This window comes from Alligator sinensis, unplaced genomic scaffold (genome assembly GCF_000455745.1).
Source record: "Alligator sinensis unplaced genomic scaffold, ASM45574v1 scaffold665_1, whole genome shotgun sequence".
Classification (NCBI taxonomy): domain Eukaryota; kingdom Metazoa; phylum Chordata; order Crocodylia; family Alligatoridae; genus Alligator; species Alligator sinensis.
The window spans coordinates 2,566,131-2,582,431 of NW_005842034.1; the positions used below are offsets into that span (position 1 = coordinate 2,566,131).

Sequence of the window (16,301 nt, forward strand, 5' to 3'; positions counted from 1 at the left end):
TGAATTTCATCTGGCACTGAGGCCTAGTTCCCCTCATACATCCTCAGATCCCAGTCTCCAGCCATGCAGCTCCAGTCTTGCTTCAACTTTCAGTTTCAGCCTCTTCCCAGTCAGCAGTCATTTTTCTACCCTCATTTTTCTTGACTAAGTCCATGTCCACTGTTCCCATCTCAGGCCCAGTTTTTGTTGTCTTTGCATTCACATTATGCAGTTTACTTTCTATGCCCAGCAGAAGTGGAACAACAGGAGAGAAAGTATTTCTGTTCCCAAAAGATCTATAAATCTTCATCAAGTCATAGGAAGACCATGCCAGGATGCATAAAGATTATAGTACAAATAAGTGGAACTTAAATATGCCTTCATTGGAATCAGTTCAGTATTCAGAGTGATTTGTCCTCTTAATGAACCTCTTTCTTAAATCATAGTGCTCCTAATTTTCTTTCTTTCCTTCTCACCAAAATCTTAAGCAGTCTACTTTCAAAAGCTTTACTTTTGTCAAATACACAACAGCCCTTTAACTTCTATGTTACAAAGTAAATGCCACCCCACAGAGGTACAATAAATCCTGTCCTGGAAAAAAAAACACTTAAATTTCCAACAAGAATACCATTAAAGGTAGAAACAAACATCACCTTACATTGAATAAAAATGTTTATGGCAGCACCGCAGGTAAAAAAAATTGTCATCCCTACTTTTTGTCATACCACATCAAAGGCAAATCGGTGATGGAACAATGGAAATAATAAATTCTACTGCTTTATTGCAGCAGATGTATTAGTTGTGTGGCAGGGTAAGTGGGGAAAACCCAACTTTCCCTGCTTGAATAGATCCACCCTAGGGATCTCTGGGGCTGCACCTGGGTAAGCAGGGAAAGTTGGGTAGGCACCGTCTGGGTTTAAGGGGCCCAATCCTGTCCAAAAATTCCTGGGTTCACAGGACTGGGCCTTCAAGCCTCAGATGACCACATCAGCCCTTGTGCCACATCATCAATGGGCAACATGTGTTTGGCAACAAGGGGCAACATGTGTTTTGCTGAATGTTTTGTATATGACTATTTACAGCCCCAATGCTACTAGAATGAACATTCAGATGTTTTTATAAGGTTGAGCATAGGGAATTTTTAGAGATGGAACTAACAGAGTTGTGTGTTGAGGGTACCATGTTGAATGGAGGAAGCCCAAGGAGTACAATTGAAGGCAGTGGTTCAATGTGTTTTGAAGCATACACCAGCTTGTACCTGGGTCTCCCTTATCCCAAGTCAGGGCTGTATCTCTTTCTGTTCTTTGTGATTTTTTTAAATCTTTGTTTTCCTTTTTTCTGTGGAAAAAAAAATGTTGAAGGATATGGCAGTCTTCCCAATACAAAATGGAAAAACTTTTGTGGGAAAGAAAATACAGCATTCAACCCTTTCTAAATGTATTTATGGTATTACATTGATTTTTTTCATGTACAGAATCTCTAGCCAGCAGCTTGAAATATCGGTAGACTAGATTCTTCACAAAGCATAATGGCCTGTTATTGCACAGGGAAGTAAAAATAAACACTGACCAAAAGCCAAACTATTTTTACAGAACAAGATACTTCCCCCTTGTCAGTGGCTCTTCTGTTACAACAAACTCAGGTGGCTATGAATGGCACCTCCCCTAGTTTTATTAGCAAATATCTGTGTTCTAACCAATTTAATGAAATATTTTCTGGTCTTCAGTTAGTAAACACTACCTTATATATAATAATAACAAGTAATGGTAGCTTTTCTATTAATCTCTGTGTTTTTAACAACATTTTGTATTTCTAAAAAATCTCATATGCCATGTAGGGATTGCTTTTTAAATTGTACATTCTATTTTTTGCCAACAGATCAACCAGAAAACACCTATAGAATTATACCCTTTTACTTTAAGTGGAGTATCTTGCAGTCCCTTTTTTTATTATTATTTTCAGTGAAAATATGTCTTATGCAAAAACACCCTTCTTGGCTTGCTGACCAGTAATTCCAGCTCTACTAAGTCTTCTGTATTGCCTCCCTTTGATTTAATTTAGAGTTATACACTTAAGGGAAACTGTAATAAATGTCAAAACATATCATTATTAGAGCTGGCTGGGAATTTTCTGATGAAGCAATTCCCAGAAAATGCTGATTCCTGCCCATCTCTAATAATTCCTCCTACAATAATTGTGTTTGATATATGAACTGTAGATGTCTGTCAGAATATGAACTTTTTATTTTCTCTTTTTCTCTCTATCTGTTCCAACATTATAAAAAAAAATAAAAAAATTCTCTACTATTGGCAAAAGGATGCTATGTGTAACTCTAGTAGTTATTTTTAAATAATTTCACCATACATATATGTCACTAATTATGATAGATAAAGGGGAAATCAAATCAAGGTTCAGTGAGAATCTCTATTTACCACTCAAGGGCTATAAACAACCCACAGAAAACTCTTCTGGCTTAGGTGTGATGCAACTAAACCTATGACCTGGAAACCTGTCTTATAGTAGTTGGGCATGTCAGAGGAATTAAATGGACAGAGTTCAGTGAAGCCCATGAAAAAGCTAATTTCCTCAACAAATACTTTGTATCGGTTTCCCACCAGCCCAAGGGGATTACCCTCCCTGACAGGACATAGGAGTACCGGGATAAGAGCGATCATATGCCTACAATTGGCAAAGACCTTGGGAGTGGGCTGTGGGCAGCTGGAGCTAGCCCTAGCACCCGGAAGCTGCTTGAAGCTGAGCCACGGGGCTGGCAGGGCTGGCTGAAACCTGAAGCAACCTAAAGCACTTTTCAGCATCTTGCAGACCTGGACAGGTTGTACCTGGTAGGTGCGTGGCACTGCAGTACCAGGCAGCAGTGCTGGGGTACAGGCAGGCTAGCATAGGCTGCAGCCTGCCTAGGAGGATGGGGCCTGGAGTAGCTTCCAGGTCCATGGTGGTATGCCCCAGGGCTCAAAATGAGGCCTTTAAGGGCCTGAGGCAGGGGCTGTCATAGAACAAATTTGTTCCCAAGTCACATCTATATATACATTACTGTGCAGTAACTAATCACAAGTAAATTTGATGCCTGCATTTGCAGACATCAAATTTACTCATAATTAGGGGTTTTTACTGCATAGTAAGCATGCACACATTTAGATATTTGCACATACCACACAGTAAACTGTGCTACTGCACAGTTAACTGTCTCATGTAGACACACCCACTGAAGACCAGTAGTGTAACTTGGAGCAATCCAGCAGCCACTCTGTGTTGTGGCAGCGGGGGTTTGGTGGCGGGCCCCGAGTGGGCCCTGCCACTTTAAGGGCTAGATCAAGGAGTCATCAGGTGTTTGATTATGACAGTCATTTTAGAATTTTGGCCACCTACATAAAAAAGAACAGTTTGCTGCTGGAAGGGAGGCAAGAAACATTACTTGACTAAGCAGCTGCATGGGAACATCTTGCAGGTAGGAGCAGGAGGCCCTGGTCTTGGGCATGACCTAAAACTGCACCCTGCTGGGAGTGAGTGGTCTGGTGGGGCTCCCAGTGGCATGGGAATCCCAGGAAAATGCTAGGCCAGTTACTACCCCGGTGAAAGGTGGGTAGAGGTGCCTTAATCCCAGCCCTCACGCTCGAGTGGGTTATAGGATCCATCTAATCCAGGGAAGGCCAGGTAAGCTTCCTGAAGCACCTGAGCCTGATCAGGTGAATGACCCCACAGGGCCAGGCATGCTTTATGAAGCACCTGAGCCAGGAATGAGGGACCCCAATCCCTGAGTGCAGGCAGGAGGCTTAGACCTAACCTGAGGGACCCGACTCGTCAATGCTGGGGCCAGGACCCAGATAGGGGTCAAAAGGGCCAGGGGCCCACCACGAGGGATGCCCATATAGAGCAGAGAAGCTTGGGGTCCCGACTGGCCTGAGGCAGGGCCAGGGCTTAAAGGGAAGCTGAAGGTCCCAGGGAAGGGGCCACAGCTAATGGACGAAGGGGATGGTTGAGTTGGGTGCCTGAAATGGCATCTGCAAGGCTTAGGCTTTGGTGTAGGGGTGGAACGGATCCATGGATATCCCCCCAATATTGGGGTGTATAATGGGTAGCCTCCCACCTAATTATTACATCAATATTATTACATCAAGGCATGGCAGCTGAGAGAGGCGGGTGGCTGACCCATAGACAGGGGACAGGCTGGTGCTTGCACCACGCATGAAAGCTTACCCCTATCACAGGGGTTAAAGTGGACAATAAGTTGAATATGAGGCAACAGAATGCCCTTGTTGCCAAGTTGGCTAACTACATACTGGGCTACATTAGTAGAAGCATTGACAGAAGTTCAAGGGAAGTGATTATTCTCCTCTATTCAGCACTGCTGAGGCCACATCTGGAGTACTGTGTCCAGTTTTGGGCCCCCCACTACAGAAAAGATGTAGACAGACTGGATATAACCCAGCAGAGGGCAACAAAAATGGTTAGGGGCATGTTACTTATAAACAAAGACTGAGGGAACTAGGTTTATTTAATCTTCAGAAGAGAAGAATGAGAGGGGAATTGATAGCAGTCTTCAACTACCTGAAGTTTGATTGCAAAGAGGATGGAAATAGACTGTTCTTGGTGGTAGCAGATGACAGAACAAGGAGTAGTGTTGTCAAGTTGCAACAAGGGAAGCTTAAATTAGATATTAGGAAAGACTTTCTCATGAGGAGGGTAGTAAAGTACTGGAACAGGTCACCTAGAGAGGTGGTGGATTCTCCATCCTTGGAGGTTTTTAAGAACCAGCTAGACAAAGTCTTGCCTGAGATGATCTAGTTAGGGATGGTCCCTTCCAATCCTCATTTTCTACAATTCTATGAAAATCACAATACTTAAGTTTTGTTTGACTGCATCCATCCAAACAGTTCTGAGGGATTACTATCATTGAACTCTGTTAGTAATAAATATTTTAGTTGTGCCTCCTCTATAGTGAGAATTCATTTGACTATCAACACAGCTTTTATTTTTAATGTTCTCTACTATGAATTCATAATCTCTACATTTCTTTTTTCCTTCTTCCTCTTAAAGGAGCTGGTGGTTGGTCTCCTCTTGTGTCCAACAAATATCAATGGCTCCAGATTGATCTTGGGGAGAGAACTGAGATCACTGCTGTTGCTACTCAAGGTGGATATGGGAGTTCAGATTGGGTAACAAGCTACCTCCTGATGTTCAGTGATAGTGGAAGGAACTGGAAGCAGTACTGTCAAGAAGAAAGCATTTGGGTAAGTTTCTTTAATGATATATGCTTAGTTTCAATAGAGGAATTTAAGCACTTGCAACATATGTTGCTACAATCCTGTCATGCAGAGCATTGGAATTTAAATAATTACTTTGAAAGTGCTTTCTAAGTTAATAGTTAAAGATAAAAAGTAATTTTATTTTCTACAAGATAAAGTTTTAAAAATCATTTAATGTTAGTCCATTAGAAGCCCAGAGGGCCTGTTCCAAGGAATGAGATGATAATTCAAAATCTCTTTTGTGATGCCACATACAGTAAAGTGGATGTCATTCATTGTTATGTTTACTGTGTTCAATTGGTTAAAAAACAAAACAAATACAGTCTTTTACTTGTCTCATTTCTCTGGAGCTTTTAACCATGATGCTTTTTCTGAAAACAAATAGAAACCCTGATCTTTTAAAAAATGAACCAAGCACTGGGTAGAACAAAGCAGAGCTTTTATTTTAATTCCTTTCTAATCCAGAATGCAGTTCCAGATGCTTCAGCTTCTTTTCTCCACTAGTTACTGTTTAGCGATAAATCTTGTGAATGGCTCAACACCCTCCACTTCTACTTCATTCAGTGAAAGTGAAGAAATCTCATCATCTCACAGATATTTAATGTCTCAGGTCCATATTAATGCCTTAACTGTGAAATTCTAGACCATGGGGGGACTTTTCTTCATCCTCAATGGTATCACCTTATGGTCTGAAGCAGGAATATTGATAGTTATACTGTATTTTTAACTTTGCTACTGTGATTTCTGTCCTCTCTGATCTATGTTTGATTTTTTCTAAGCTTTTGTCTTCAGTAATTTCTTGATGTAATTAAACACTATGTCAAAATATATTCCACTTTATGCATTTTAATTTTGTTGACTTTTAATTTTAATTCTATTCTATTATTGTCAAGGCCCTATCTATGGTATAATGAGATTATGCAGTGGCATAACTTGTTGCCTAATTATCATTCTTTTTGAATTTGCCGCATACTTGTGCTTCAGAATGTATTTTCATAACAAAGAAAAATAAATTAGTTTCTAATCCATATACTGAGTAGAGGAGGAATCACCCCTTCAACTGTTAAATTAACATAAACTGCTACAATATTGTTTTCTTGGGTCTGAATGATTCTATAAACCTGAGAGGTAGGAACTGTTCATTCACTGCAGTAAGATGTTCATTCTGCAACATAATAGAGATACTTCTGCCATTGTAGAAACTTAGACAAAAAGATAGTGAGGAAGAGTTATTAAAGTTTACTGAAGTTGAAAAACAAGACATCTAATTTTCTTTCTTCACACTTCACATTAAAATTATTTTAATAACAACTTATGTTTTCTTGCTTTTAATATACCATACTGGAGGAGGGAGTGGATTTCAAGGGGGTAGTGATGTAGATCTCTGGATCAGCAGTCACAAACTTCAGGGGCACCTTTTGTTGACCTTTATTTTTTTTTAAATTTTGCTTCTTGTTGAGCTCCTTTACCTTTACATTGTTTTATTTGGAAAGGAGTTGTTCTCAACTTGGTATGAAGCTCTTAGATCTCTAATTAGTTGACAAGGTTGCTTTGGACCTTTTCTATTTTTAGTAACACTTTTTTCTCAGATACCGTGAACAACCTCAAATGCACTATTTAAGGTGAGGGCATGTAATTGAATTAGAATTTCTTTATAATATTTTCTGTTTTATTTCTGTACTTTTTTAACAGACCCCTCTAAAATATTTAGGGCTACCTGCCTAAGATTCTTTATCTTTTTTTTTTCTTCATTTGAGAAGATAGCTTCTGAGTTCATCAATGTGTACAAACTGTTTGCAGGGGTAACTTAGTTCAGTGTGTGTGTGTATTATATATATATAATTTTACAAACACACACATATCCCAACTAAATTTTGTGAAAATGTTCTTTTGCCAGGAATAGTAAATCCATTAATCTTACCAGAAGCATTTGACACGTCATTATTCTCTTCTTTTAAAGGTTATTATTACTAAACATCCTCAGTCACCTTACTAATGAATGCAGATTGTGGCTGTAAAGATACTGACCTCAGTGAGGTAGATGGAAGTTTACTACCTTAGTGATATGGCCACCAGAGTAACTGCGCCTCAGGCCTGAAAAATATGTCTTATAGATGCTTTGGAAGGGCATTTCCTTGTATCAGAGGAAAAAACAATACCCTTTGATATAGTGTAACTTTGTCTTCTATAGCAAAGAGCCCTCTTTGCAAGAGAAGTTGGTATGTGTCCACTTCCTCTCTGTCTCCAGCAATTTTGATTACTACTGATCAGGCATTAGGCCTGTAAAACTGAAATAGTTCTCACCACTACTGCTGGCATGGATTTGAATGGAAAGGCTCCTTTTGTCCCTCACCCACGCAGAGCTGCCCTTCAGTTTCTTTCTTTGCTATCAATTGATTACTTAAACATACTTTTGTTGCTAGTTTCTAACCCATAAAAAAGTTCATCTATCATTACACAGATACTAGTTGTTCCTTAAGAAAAGACTTTGGAAAGATGAAAGAAATTATGGTAACCTGTGTTTCTGTTGTATTTTATTAACTCTTTGAGGCATTTTAATAGATAACCAAGGGTGGTTTTCTATGTCATGCTCACAAGTGTCCTTTAAATCTATCTTTCATAACTTTTTCCACTGTTTTTTCTTGGTGCTGAAGTAACATTTACAAAACTATAATTCCTGAGATCATTCTTAACATCTTCTCAGAAATCTGGTACAATTCTAACCAACCTGCTAGTCTCAAATGAAGCAGCTGTTATAAATGCATATTCTTTCACAAAACCTGTTCCTTATAAATGGATTCAGTTAATGTTCGAAAGAGATTAACTCCACTCAAATTAATTTTAGATATTCTTTTATTTTACTTTTAAATTGTTAATACATTTGAGCAGTGAAAACTGTTTATCTTAACATGCCTTTCAACCCCCTTGTATTTTCCAAATTTTATAAGAAATCATCTCAGATATTCTGGGAGGCTTCACTTTTGTATTTTAGTTTTGCCACTAAAGTGAACCATGGTTATAAATGAGTGCTCATATATAATATCATCTGATCTGTACCCTGGAGAAGGTAGTAACCCTTCTTCGTTATTCTTTCAAACTTGCAGGAGATGTCAAGTAGAATGATAAAACAAAGGAGGTAGTTTTTGTTGGCTCTGAATTTAGGACCCAGATGCCTTGTTCCAGGGGGTGGAGTTGGCCATGACCTTTCCATTCAAAAATAGGCAAATTTATTGATACACAGTGATAACAGAAAACAAGCAATGCAAATAATCAAGCAGTTCTATATATCTACCAAATCCTAGGGCTGTCATCAGAGCCAAGGTACATCTGGAGGAGGAGGACCCTGGCAGGACAGGGAGGGATGGAGAGGGAAGTACACTTTGTTACTCTTAAGTCTCTGCTTTTGTATTCTCCTTCCCACCTGGGGAACCTAAAACTGGGAATCAGGTCCCCCTGCTCTGGGGCCTTGTTTGATGGTGCCACCTTATCTTATGCTATGGAACAGTATAGTATGTGCCCCTTTCTTTCCCGGGCTATGTGTCTGTGTTGGCCTTGTTGTATTATACAGTCTGTCTGCTTTGAATGCTCTGTGAAATTCTCTGTGTATGAGATCCAGGCTTTTTAGAAATCAGTTAACCCCTGCTGCCTATCCTGAACCATTCTAATGCACGCGCACGCTATAGATAGATAGATCCAGGGTGAATGTTGTTTTGTATCTTTTGTGTGTTTCTACTTCTGTTGGATCCATTGATACAAATACTAATATTCATATAAAAATATTTTAACTATCCTTAATTCAGTGACACTGATTATTTTCATTAGCATGCCACTTTATTCTCTCTTCAACAACATTAATTAGATATTCTTTTAAAAAGATAGAATAAAAAAATATTTTAAACAACAACTTTGCTTTATCCAATACTTTTTTTCTAATAAATGAAGAGAAGAGAAAAAGAAAATATAAATAAGAAAGAACTTGCATCAGGTGATAGGCTTAACAGGAACTTTCATGGCAGCTGTGGAGCAAGGATAGGGAAGGAGACAAACATCCCAGTAGTAGCAGAACAGGTTAGAGATTACTTAGAGAAGCCAGATGCTTTAAGGTTGGCAGAGCCACATGGGTACACCCTAGGTATTGAAGGAATTGGTTGAGGTTATTTTGGAGTCTGGCTATTCTTTTTGAGAACTCCTTGCAGGTTCAGCTTGGTCTGTGATGGCTAGAAAAGGGCAACTATAACACCCACATTTAAGGAGGGGAACAAGGAGGATCTAAGGAACTACAGGGCAGCGATCCTGACCTGAATATCTGGAAATATCATGGAGTATGTTTTCAAGGAATCTATAGAGAAGAACAAGGGGATCAGGAACAGCCAGCATATCATGCCTGATCAACCTAATTTCCTTTTATGATAAGGTGACGGATTCTGTGGATGAGGGGTGAGCAGTAGATGTAATTTGCCTTTACTTTAGCAAGGCATTCAACAATATCTCTCCCAATATCCTTACTAACAAGCTAAAGAAATACAGCTTAGATTAACTGAATAGGATACATACATGGTTGGATCATTGTGCTCAACAAATAATCCTCAATGGCTCAATGTATAGCTGGGAAGAAGTATTATATGGTATTCACCGGGGGCCTGTTCTGAGTCCAGTGTTATTTAATGCCTTCATTAATGATTTGGACGATGTAATCAAGTGCACACTTAGCAAACGTGCAGATGACACCAAGTTGAATCGAGCGGCCGATACTCTGGAGGAATCTCATTCTAAGATCTAGAATGACCTGAATAGACTGGGAAAAAATGGTGTACAACCAACCATATGAAATTCACCAAGGAGAAATGCAACTGTACTTGGGACAAACTAATTACATGCACAAACTGCAGTTCTAGAGAAGGACAGACCTGGAGTTACAGTAGACCATAAGCTGAATATGAGCCAACAGTGTGCTCTTGTGGCAACAATGTCAATGGTATAATGAATTGTATCATCAGGAGTGTATTTCCAGATCAATGGAAGTGATGCTTCTGTTCTATTCAACACTGGTGAGGACTTACCCGGAGTACTGCATTCCATTTTGGGCCATACACATAAAGAAGGATGTTGACAGTTTGGAAAGAGGCCAGCACAGAGCAAGAAAAATTATTAGGGCCTGGGAAGACAAGACTTATGAGGAAAGGCTGAAAGAAGTAGGGTTATTTAGTTGGCAAAGAAAAGACTGAGAGGGGAATTGATACTAGTCTTCAAATACATGCAGGGTGATTACAAAGCAGAGAAAGATAGGCTTTATCTGTGGGCTGTAGGGGAAAAGACTAGAAGCAATGGCCTCAAGCTTCGTCAGGGGAGATTTAGGTTGGAGATGAGGAGAATCTTTGTGACTATGCATATAGTCAAGGATTTGTACAGGCTATCTTGAAAAACTGTGGAATCTCCATCTTTAGAAATTTTCAAAAGCAGGTTTGACAGACACTTGGTTGGTATAATCCTGTCTTGAATCCTGTCTAGATTGCCTTGTGAGGTTCCTTTCAGGTCTACTTTCAAAGATCCTATATAATGCATGTTCATGCTAAATGGGCACTGAAGAATGCATTTTATGCAATGGGTCATCAGAAGATTTGAAGGGGGGAAAATACAATTTCTTTCCAGTTATAGCATGCCAGTTTCCTTTTCTGAGACTGAAAGTACAGACTTTTTCACTTTCTAGCATCATGCTTTTTAAACAAGTTGATTCTTTATCCATTCTAAGGCTTTAATTCAACTTCCATCAATATTGTTAGCATAGCTTCTCAAATCTAAACTTCAACCAGAGAAATGGCATAAAAATTACTGGTAGTAAATAGTAAAACTGTTCAACAGAGTGCAATGAAGTCACAGTTGCTTTTTGTAACATAGGAGGAAATGCACATCTGCAAAAGTGCCTCTTAGAACAAGCAGAAATATAATTTAATAAGATAGATCTGGGGGGCAACTTTCCATGTGAGGTTTTCCCTTATTCTTTTTTATCCCACCTTGAATTATTACTGAAAGTTTATTTCATGAGAAATATCTCTTTTTTTTATATATTCTATAAGCTAACATTTTACATTAAGGATTATTATATAATAAAGTGATGCATTTTTTTTTCAGAAAGCTTTCCTGAAACTGTAGGATCTTTCTATACTATTCGCATCATCATTGCCTCCCACAGGAAGCCTGAGAAGGGTCACTGGGAGTGGAAAAATTCTACATTGAACTTCCTATAGATATCCCAGTACAGAATTACGTTGCAGGATGCTCCTTCATTCCCCTTTGAAATTAATTGATTGTTTCACCTCAGACATGTAGACACATGTATATGCTGAAAGCCCTGATCTCCATGGAAAAACACGATGTCACTTTTCTGGACAGACACTGCTCAATGCATCTGGACATCTGATCATTGACACCAAGGAGAAAACTGAACTCCTGAATGAGTACTTTGGATCTGTGTTCCACCGGTCAAAGAGTGATAGCCTGCTAAATGCAAATATAACACACAATAATCACAGTAGGGATGATCACCTACCAGCAGTCATCGTAGAGCTGGTAAAAGAACAGTTAGAGAGGCTGGATAGCTATAAGTCAGCAGGACTGGGTGAACTCCATTCAAGAGTGCTGAATGAACTAGCTAAAGTCATCGCAGGGTTGCTAGCAAACCTCTTTGAGAAGTTTTGGTGCTCAGGAGAGGTCCCAGAAGACTGGAATAGGGCCAATGTTGTACCCATTTTCAAGAAGGGGAGGAGAGAGGACACAGGGAACTACAGGCCAATCTGCCTGACCTCAATCCTAGCAAAAATCCTTGAAAAATTTCACAAGGAGTCCATATGTGATAAGCTAGTAGAAGGCAAAATTATGAATGACAGCCAGCATCATTTTGTTGTGGGTAGGTCATATCTGACTAACCTCATCTCCCTCTATGACCAGGTTACCCACTATCTGGATAAGGTAGATGAGGTTGACGTCATTTACTTGGACTTTGGGAAAGCTTTTCACTTGGTGCCCCATGAGGCTCTTAAGGTAAAACTAGGGGACTGTTGGGGTCAGACTCAGACAGTACTGATAGACAGACCTGAGTAGACGTGGTAGAAGGTAGCCAGTGGGGTCCCGCAGGGTTTGGTAATTAGACCAGTGCTTTTCAACATCTTCATTGATGACCTGGATGTGGGTTGAAAAGCACACTGGCAAAGTTTGCCAATAACACTAAGCTGTGGGGGAGTGAGGCCATTCATCAGGGTAGACTGACGATCCAGATGGACCTAGATAGATTACTTAGATTGGCGGACCAGAAGCAGATGCTGTTCAACACCAGGAAGTGTAAAATGCCCCATCTGGGGAAGAAAAATCTGCAACAAACTTAGAGGCTTGGTGCTGCTATGCAAGCTAGCACCATGTCTGAAAGGGACCTGGGGGTCTAATTGACCATAAAATGAATATGAGCCACAATTATGATGCTGCAGTTAGCAGAGCAAACAATACACTAGCATGCATCAACTAATGCATCTCAAGCGAAACTAAGGAGGTTATTCTCTTGCTCTACTTGGCATTGGTGAGGCCACAGCTGGAGTACTGTATCCAGTTCTGGCTGCCACACTTCAAAAAGGATGTGGAAAAGATTGAGGAAGTCCAGAGAAGAGCCACTCATATGATTACAGGCCTGAAGAGCAAGCCGTACACGGAAAGGCTGACAGATATGGAACAGTTCAGCCTAGAAAATTTAAGACTTCAGGGGGTTTTGGCGGCAGCTTACAAATATATTAGGGGAGAGCATCAGGGACTAGGCAAACAACTATTCACCAAAGCACCACAGGGGAAAACCAAGAGCAATGGTCATAAACTCCTAGAAGAATGTTTCAGACTGGATGTAAGGAAAAACTTCTTCATGGTTTTAGACTCTGGAATAGATTCCCAGTAGGGGTGGTGAAGGCACCTACCCTGGAGGTCTTCAAAAGGAGGCTGGACACACACCTTGCTGGGGTTATTTGATCCCAGCAGTGTTTTCTGCCCATAGCAGGGGGGCTGGACCTGATGATCTCACAAAGTCTCTTCCAGCCCTAAACTTCTGTGGATCTGGACACAACAAAAATATAATTTCCTGATGTAGACTGGTACCACGTAGATGGCAAATACTGCTTCAAGATGGAAGAACTTTTTGGTAGATCCCTTTCCAGACTCATAATGCAGATATTTTTAGTGCACTAAAAATGTTCCTCCAGTCTTGCTATCCCCTAAATGACTCCTTTCCTATCTGCCCCATACTTTGTGAGTAAGTACATTGTGTAGCGAGACCACAGATATAGTGATCTCCCTTGCTGTTTTTTGGGGTTTTTTTTGGAAAGGGTGTATTTCCTGTATGGACCCCAGCAGGACAGAGATCAGATCTCCTAAGTATTATTATACTGGAATAAGGTATAGCATACCTTATTCCAAAATGCTTATATTAGCAATGGAACACACACCCAGCATTGGAATGGGATCTTGCTTTGGTTTTCCAGGATAAAAGAAACGGTTTAACCCAAATTAACTTTATTTAATTCAAGTTATGCATAATAACTAAACTGGAACTAATCTCAGTCTCTCTACAACATTCTCCCAAGAGAACACATTCAGGTTCTGTCAGTTTGTACATCTTATGCATAAAATAACCCCAAATATACCTGTCTCGGCAGCAACCGTTATACTTCCCCTTTCAGTAAGTTAATGAGTACGTTAGAAATTATACAAAATGAACCTGCATGCTTTAAAACATCTGTATTTTTTGTGTACAAAAGGGCACAGCATGACAGACAAGCAAATATAATTAACACATTCTAACTGAGCATATAAATTGCTAAGCTCAGCACTGACTTTAGAAAAGAAGAGAATAGTAATGCCAAATAATTGTACCTTAAGTTAAAAAATGCTGTAACCTCTTAAACAAAGTATGTATTTTTAACTGAAAGGAACAAGAATCATAAATAGAATATAACAGCATTTTGTCACAAATCTTTTTCAAGCTGTGTCAGTAGATAGTTTGGTTTGTGATAAATTCATGTGTTTTCTCTTCGAAAAAGCCTTTCCAAAATAGCAAGAGTTGGTCTCAGTGTCAGCCTCATCACCTATAAAAATTCTATACTCTCCCCAAAACAAAAACATTTCATAAGAAAAAAGACACCAAAAGTCAAAACAGAGAGACCAGCAAAAATGCAACGGCAATAACAAAACTAAGTAATTTCTATTAGGCTAGAGACTTTGCCACTGATACTGATTTACATGGTAAGTGGTCACATCCTATAGTGATGGGAATTGGTCTAAGGCTTAAAGACAGATAAATAGATTAGAGATGTTCCCATTCTCATTGAAGTCATTGTGACTTTAACATTGAATTAAATGAAAATAGCATCAGGAACAAGATGCTTTAATGCATCATGAAACACACATAATCTGGCCACATAGGAAATGATCAAAAAGCGAGGTCTTAAGGGAAGGCATTGTTGAAGGGAACCAAAAAAAAAAAAAAGTTTGAACTTGATACTCCTCTTAAAGTTTGTCTGTAAAGACTTTAATCTTCAAAACAGGTTTCATTTTATTGTATTATCGGGACAAATTTAGAAATAGACTTTTTTCCAGAAAATGATTGTAACAATGTGAAATAGAGTGTTGGATACTTATTACCCTCTCCTTTTATTTTTATATATGACAAATAAATTTTCCCCATATTTCATACATATGAAAACACACGTTCTATTACAAATCTTAATTTTTAATCAAGCATATGTCTGTGTATGTATCTATGAATGCTAATCAATCTCTCGACCGACCGATCTACGTACCTACCTTGGCATATTAAGGGCAGAAAAAGAACCGTTACTTCATGCTATTTATAAATGTAAATAACATGTATATTATATCATCTATCATAAATATATAAATAACATGAAGTAATGGTTCTTTTTCTGCTCTTAATATATAGGTAACCATTGATACTCATGGTGTATGTGTAAGAGGTCCAGTCAGATGCCCAATGAATCTGCTTGTGGCTGACCACCCCAATTCACAAGTGACATGCCTTGTTACAAGTTTCACAGATCTATGCATTGTCTGAGTTGGAGTCCGAGTTTACAGAATGCTGCTTCCTTCTTTCTCGCTTCGCTTACATCCTCTGAATCAAAGCCACTTCATGTTAAGCTGCACTCAGTGCCAGATATTCCCTCCAAATTGGATGGGATTCTTCACACTCCTCCCAGCTTTCTATGTTGGTGTTGAATGACTTCGTATCATTTTTGCATGTGTTGTGGTACCACCATAGAAAGCAATCCCACTTTCTAGAGCCATCTCAAATCTTGCTGTACAAAATATTCTTGGGGTATGGTCTCTTAGCATTTTCCTGACGTGGCTGTGCCATCACAATCTTGTCTTTTTGATAGTGGTTTCTATGTGTATTAGTCTTATGCACTCCAGTACCTCTGTGTTCGGTATTTTGTCTTCCCACTTTATTTTCAGGATCTTAGAAAGACATTTCATGTGGAAGCTGTTCAGTCTCCTGATGTGCCTAGTATATAGTCCATGTTTCTGAACCATAAAGCAGGGATGACAGTCTCATAGATTTGCATCTGCATCTTAGTTGATAGTGTGCTGTTATTCCATGCATATTTCTGTAATAGCCTGAAATTCTTAGCTGCTTTTCTGATTCTGTTAGTCAATTCAGTCCAAAGATCAGGATTGCTGCTGAGCGTAGAACCCAAGTGGCAAAAGCTGTCAGTGATATCAAGAGATTTACCCTCCAGAGTGATGTAAGGCATTGGTACATGATCAAATTCTTCAGATAATTGTCAACCCCAAACTGTTGCATGGTGTAGAAAATCTACCCAAGAGATTTTTTGCAGGGAAGATTCACTGTGGGAAACCAAGACTGCATCATCTGCAAACAGGAAATCTCTCAGAACCAGCTATTTAATTTTGGTTTTTGCTCTAAACCTTGTGATGTTGAACAAGCCTCCATCTAGTCTGGTTCAAGGATAAACATCATCATTGCTGTCCATGCACGCATGAAGAAGCAGG

General features: G+C 39.3%; 1 protein-coding gene across 1 annotated transcript in view; it reads left to right on the plus strand.

Annotated features, from left to right (window-relative positions):
* The window catches only part of CNTNAP3C (contactin associated protein like 3C), a gene marked incomplete at its 3' end in the record, with an annotated part of 368,072 nt that overhangs the window by 142,774 nt on the left and 208,997 nt on the right, over window positions 1–16,301 (plus strand). Inside the window, exon 3 of the mRNA XM_025202664.1 lies at window positions 5,035–5,228. Coding sequence (XP_025058449.1) covers window positions 5,035–5,228 — 194 coding nt within the window. The remainder of the gene's footprint in view (window positions 1–5,034; window positions 5,229–16,301) is intronic.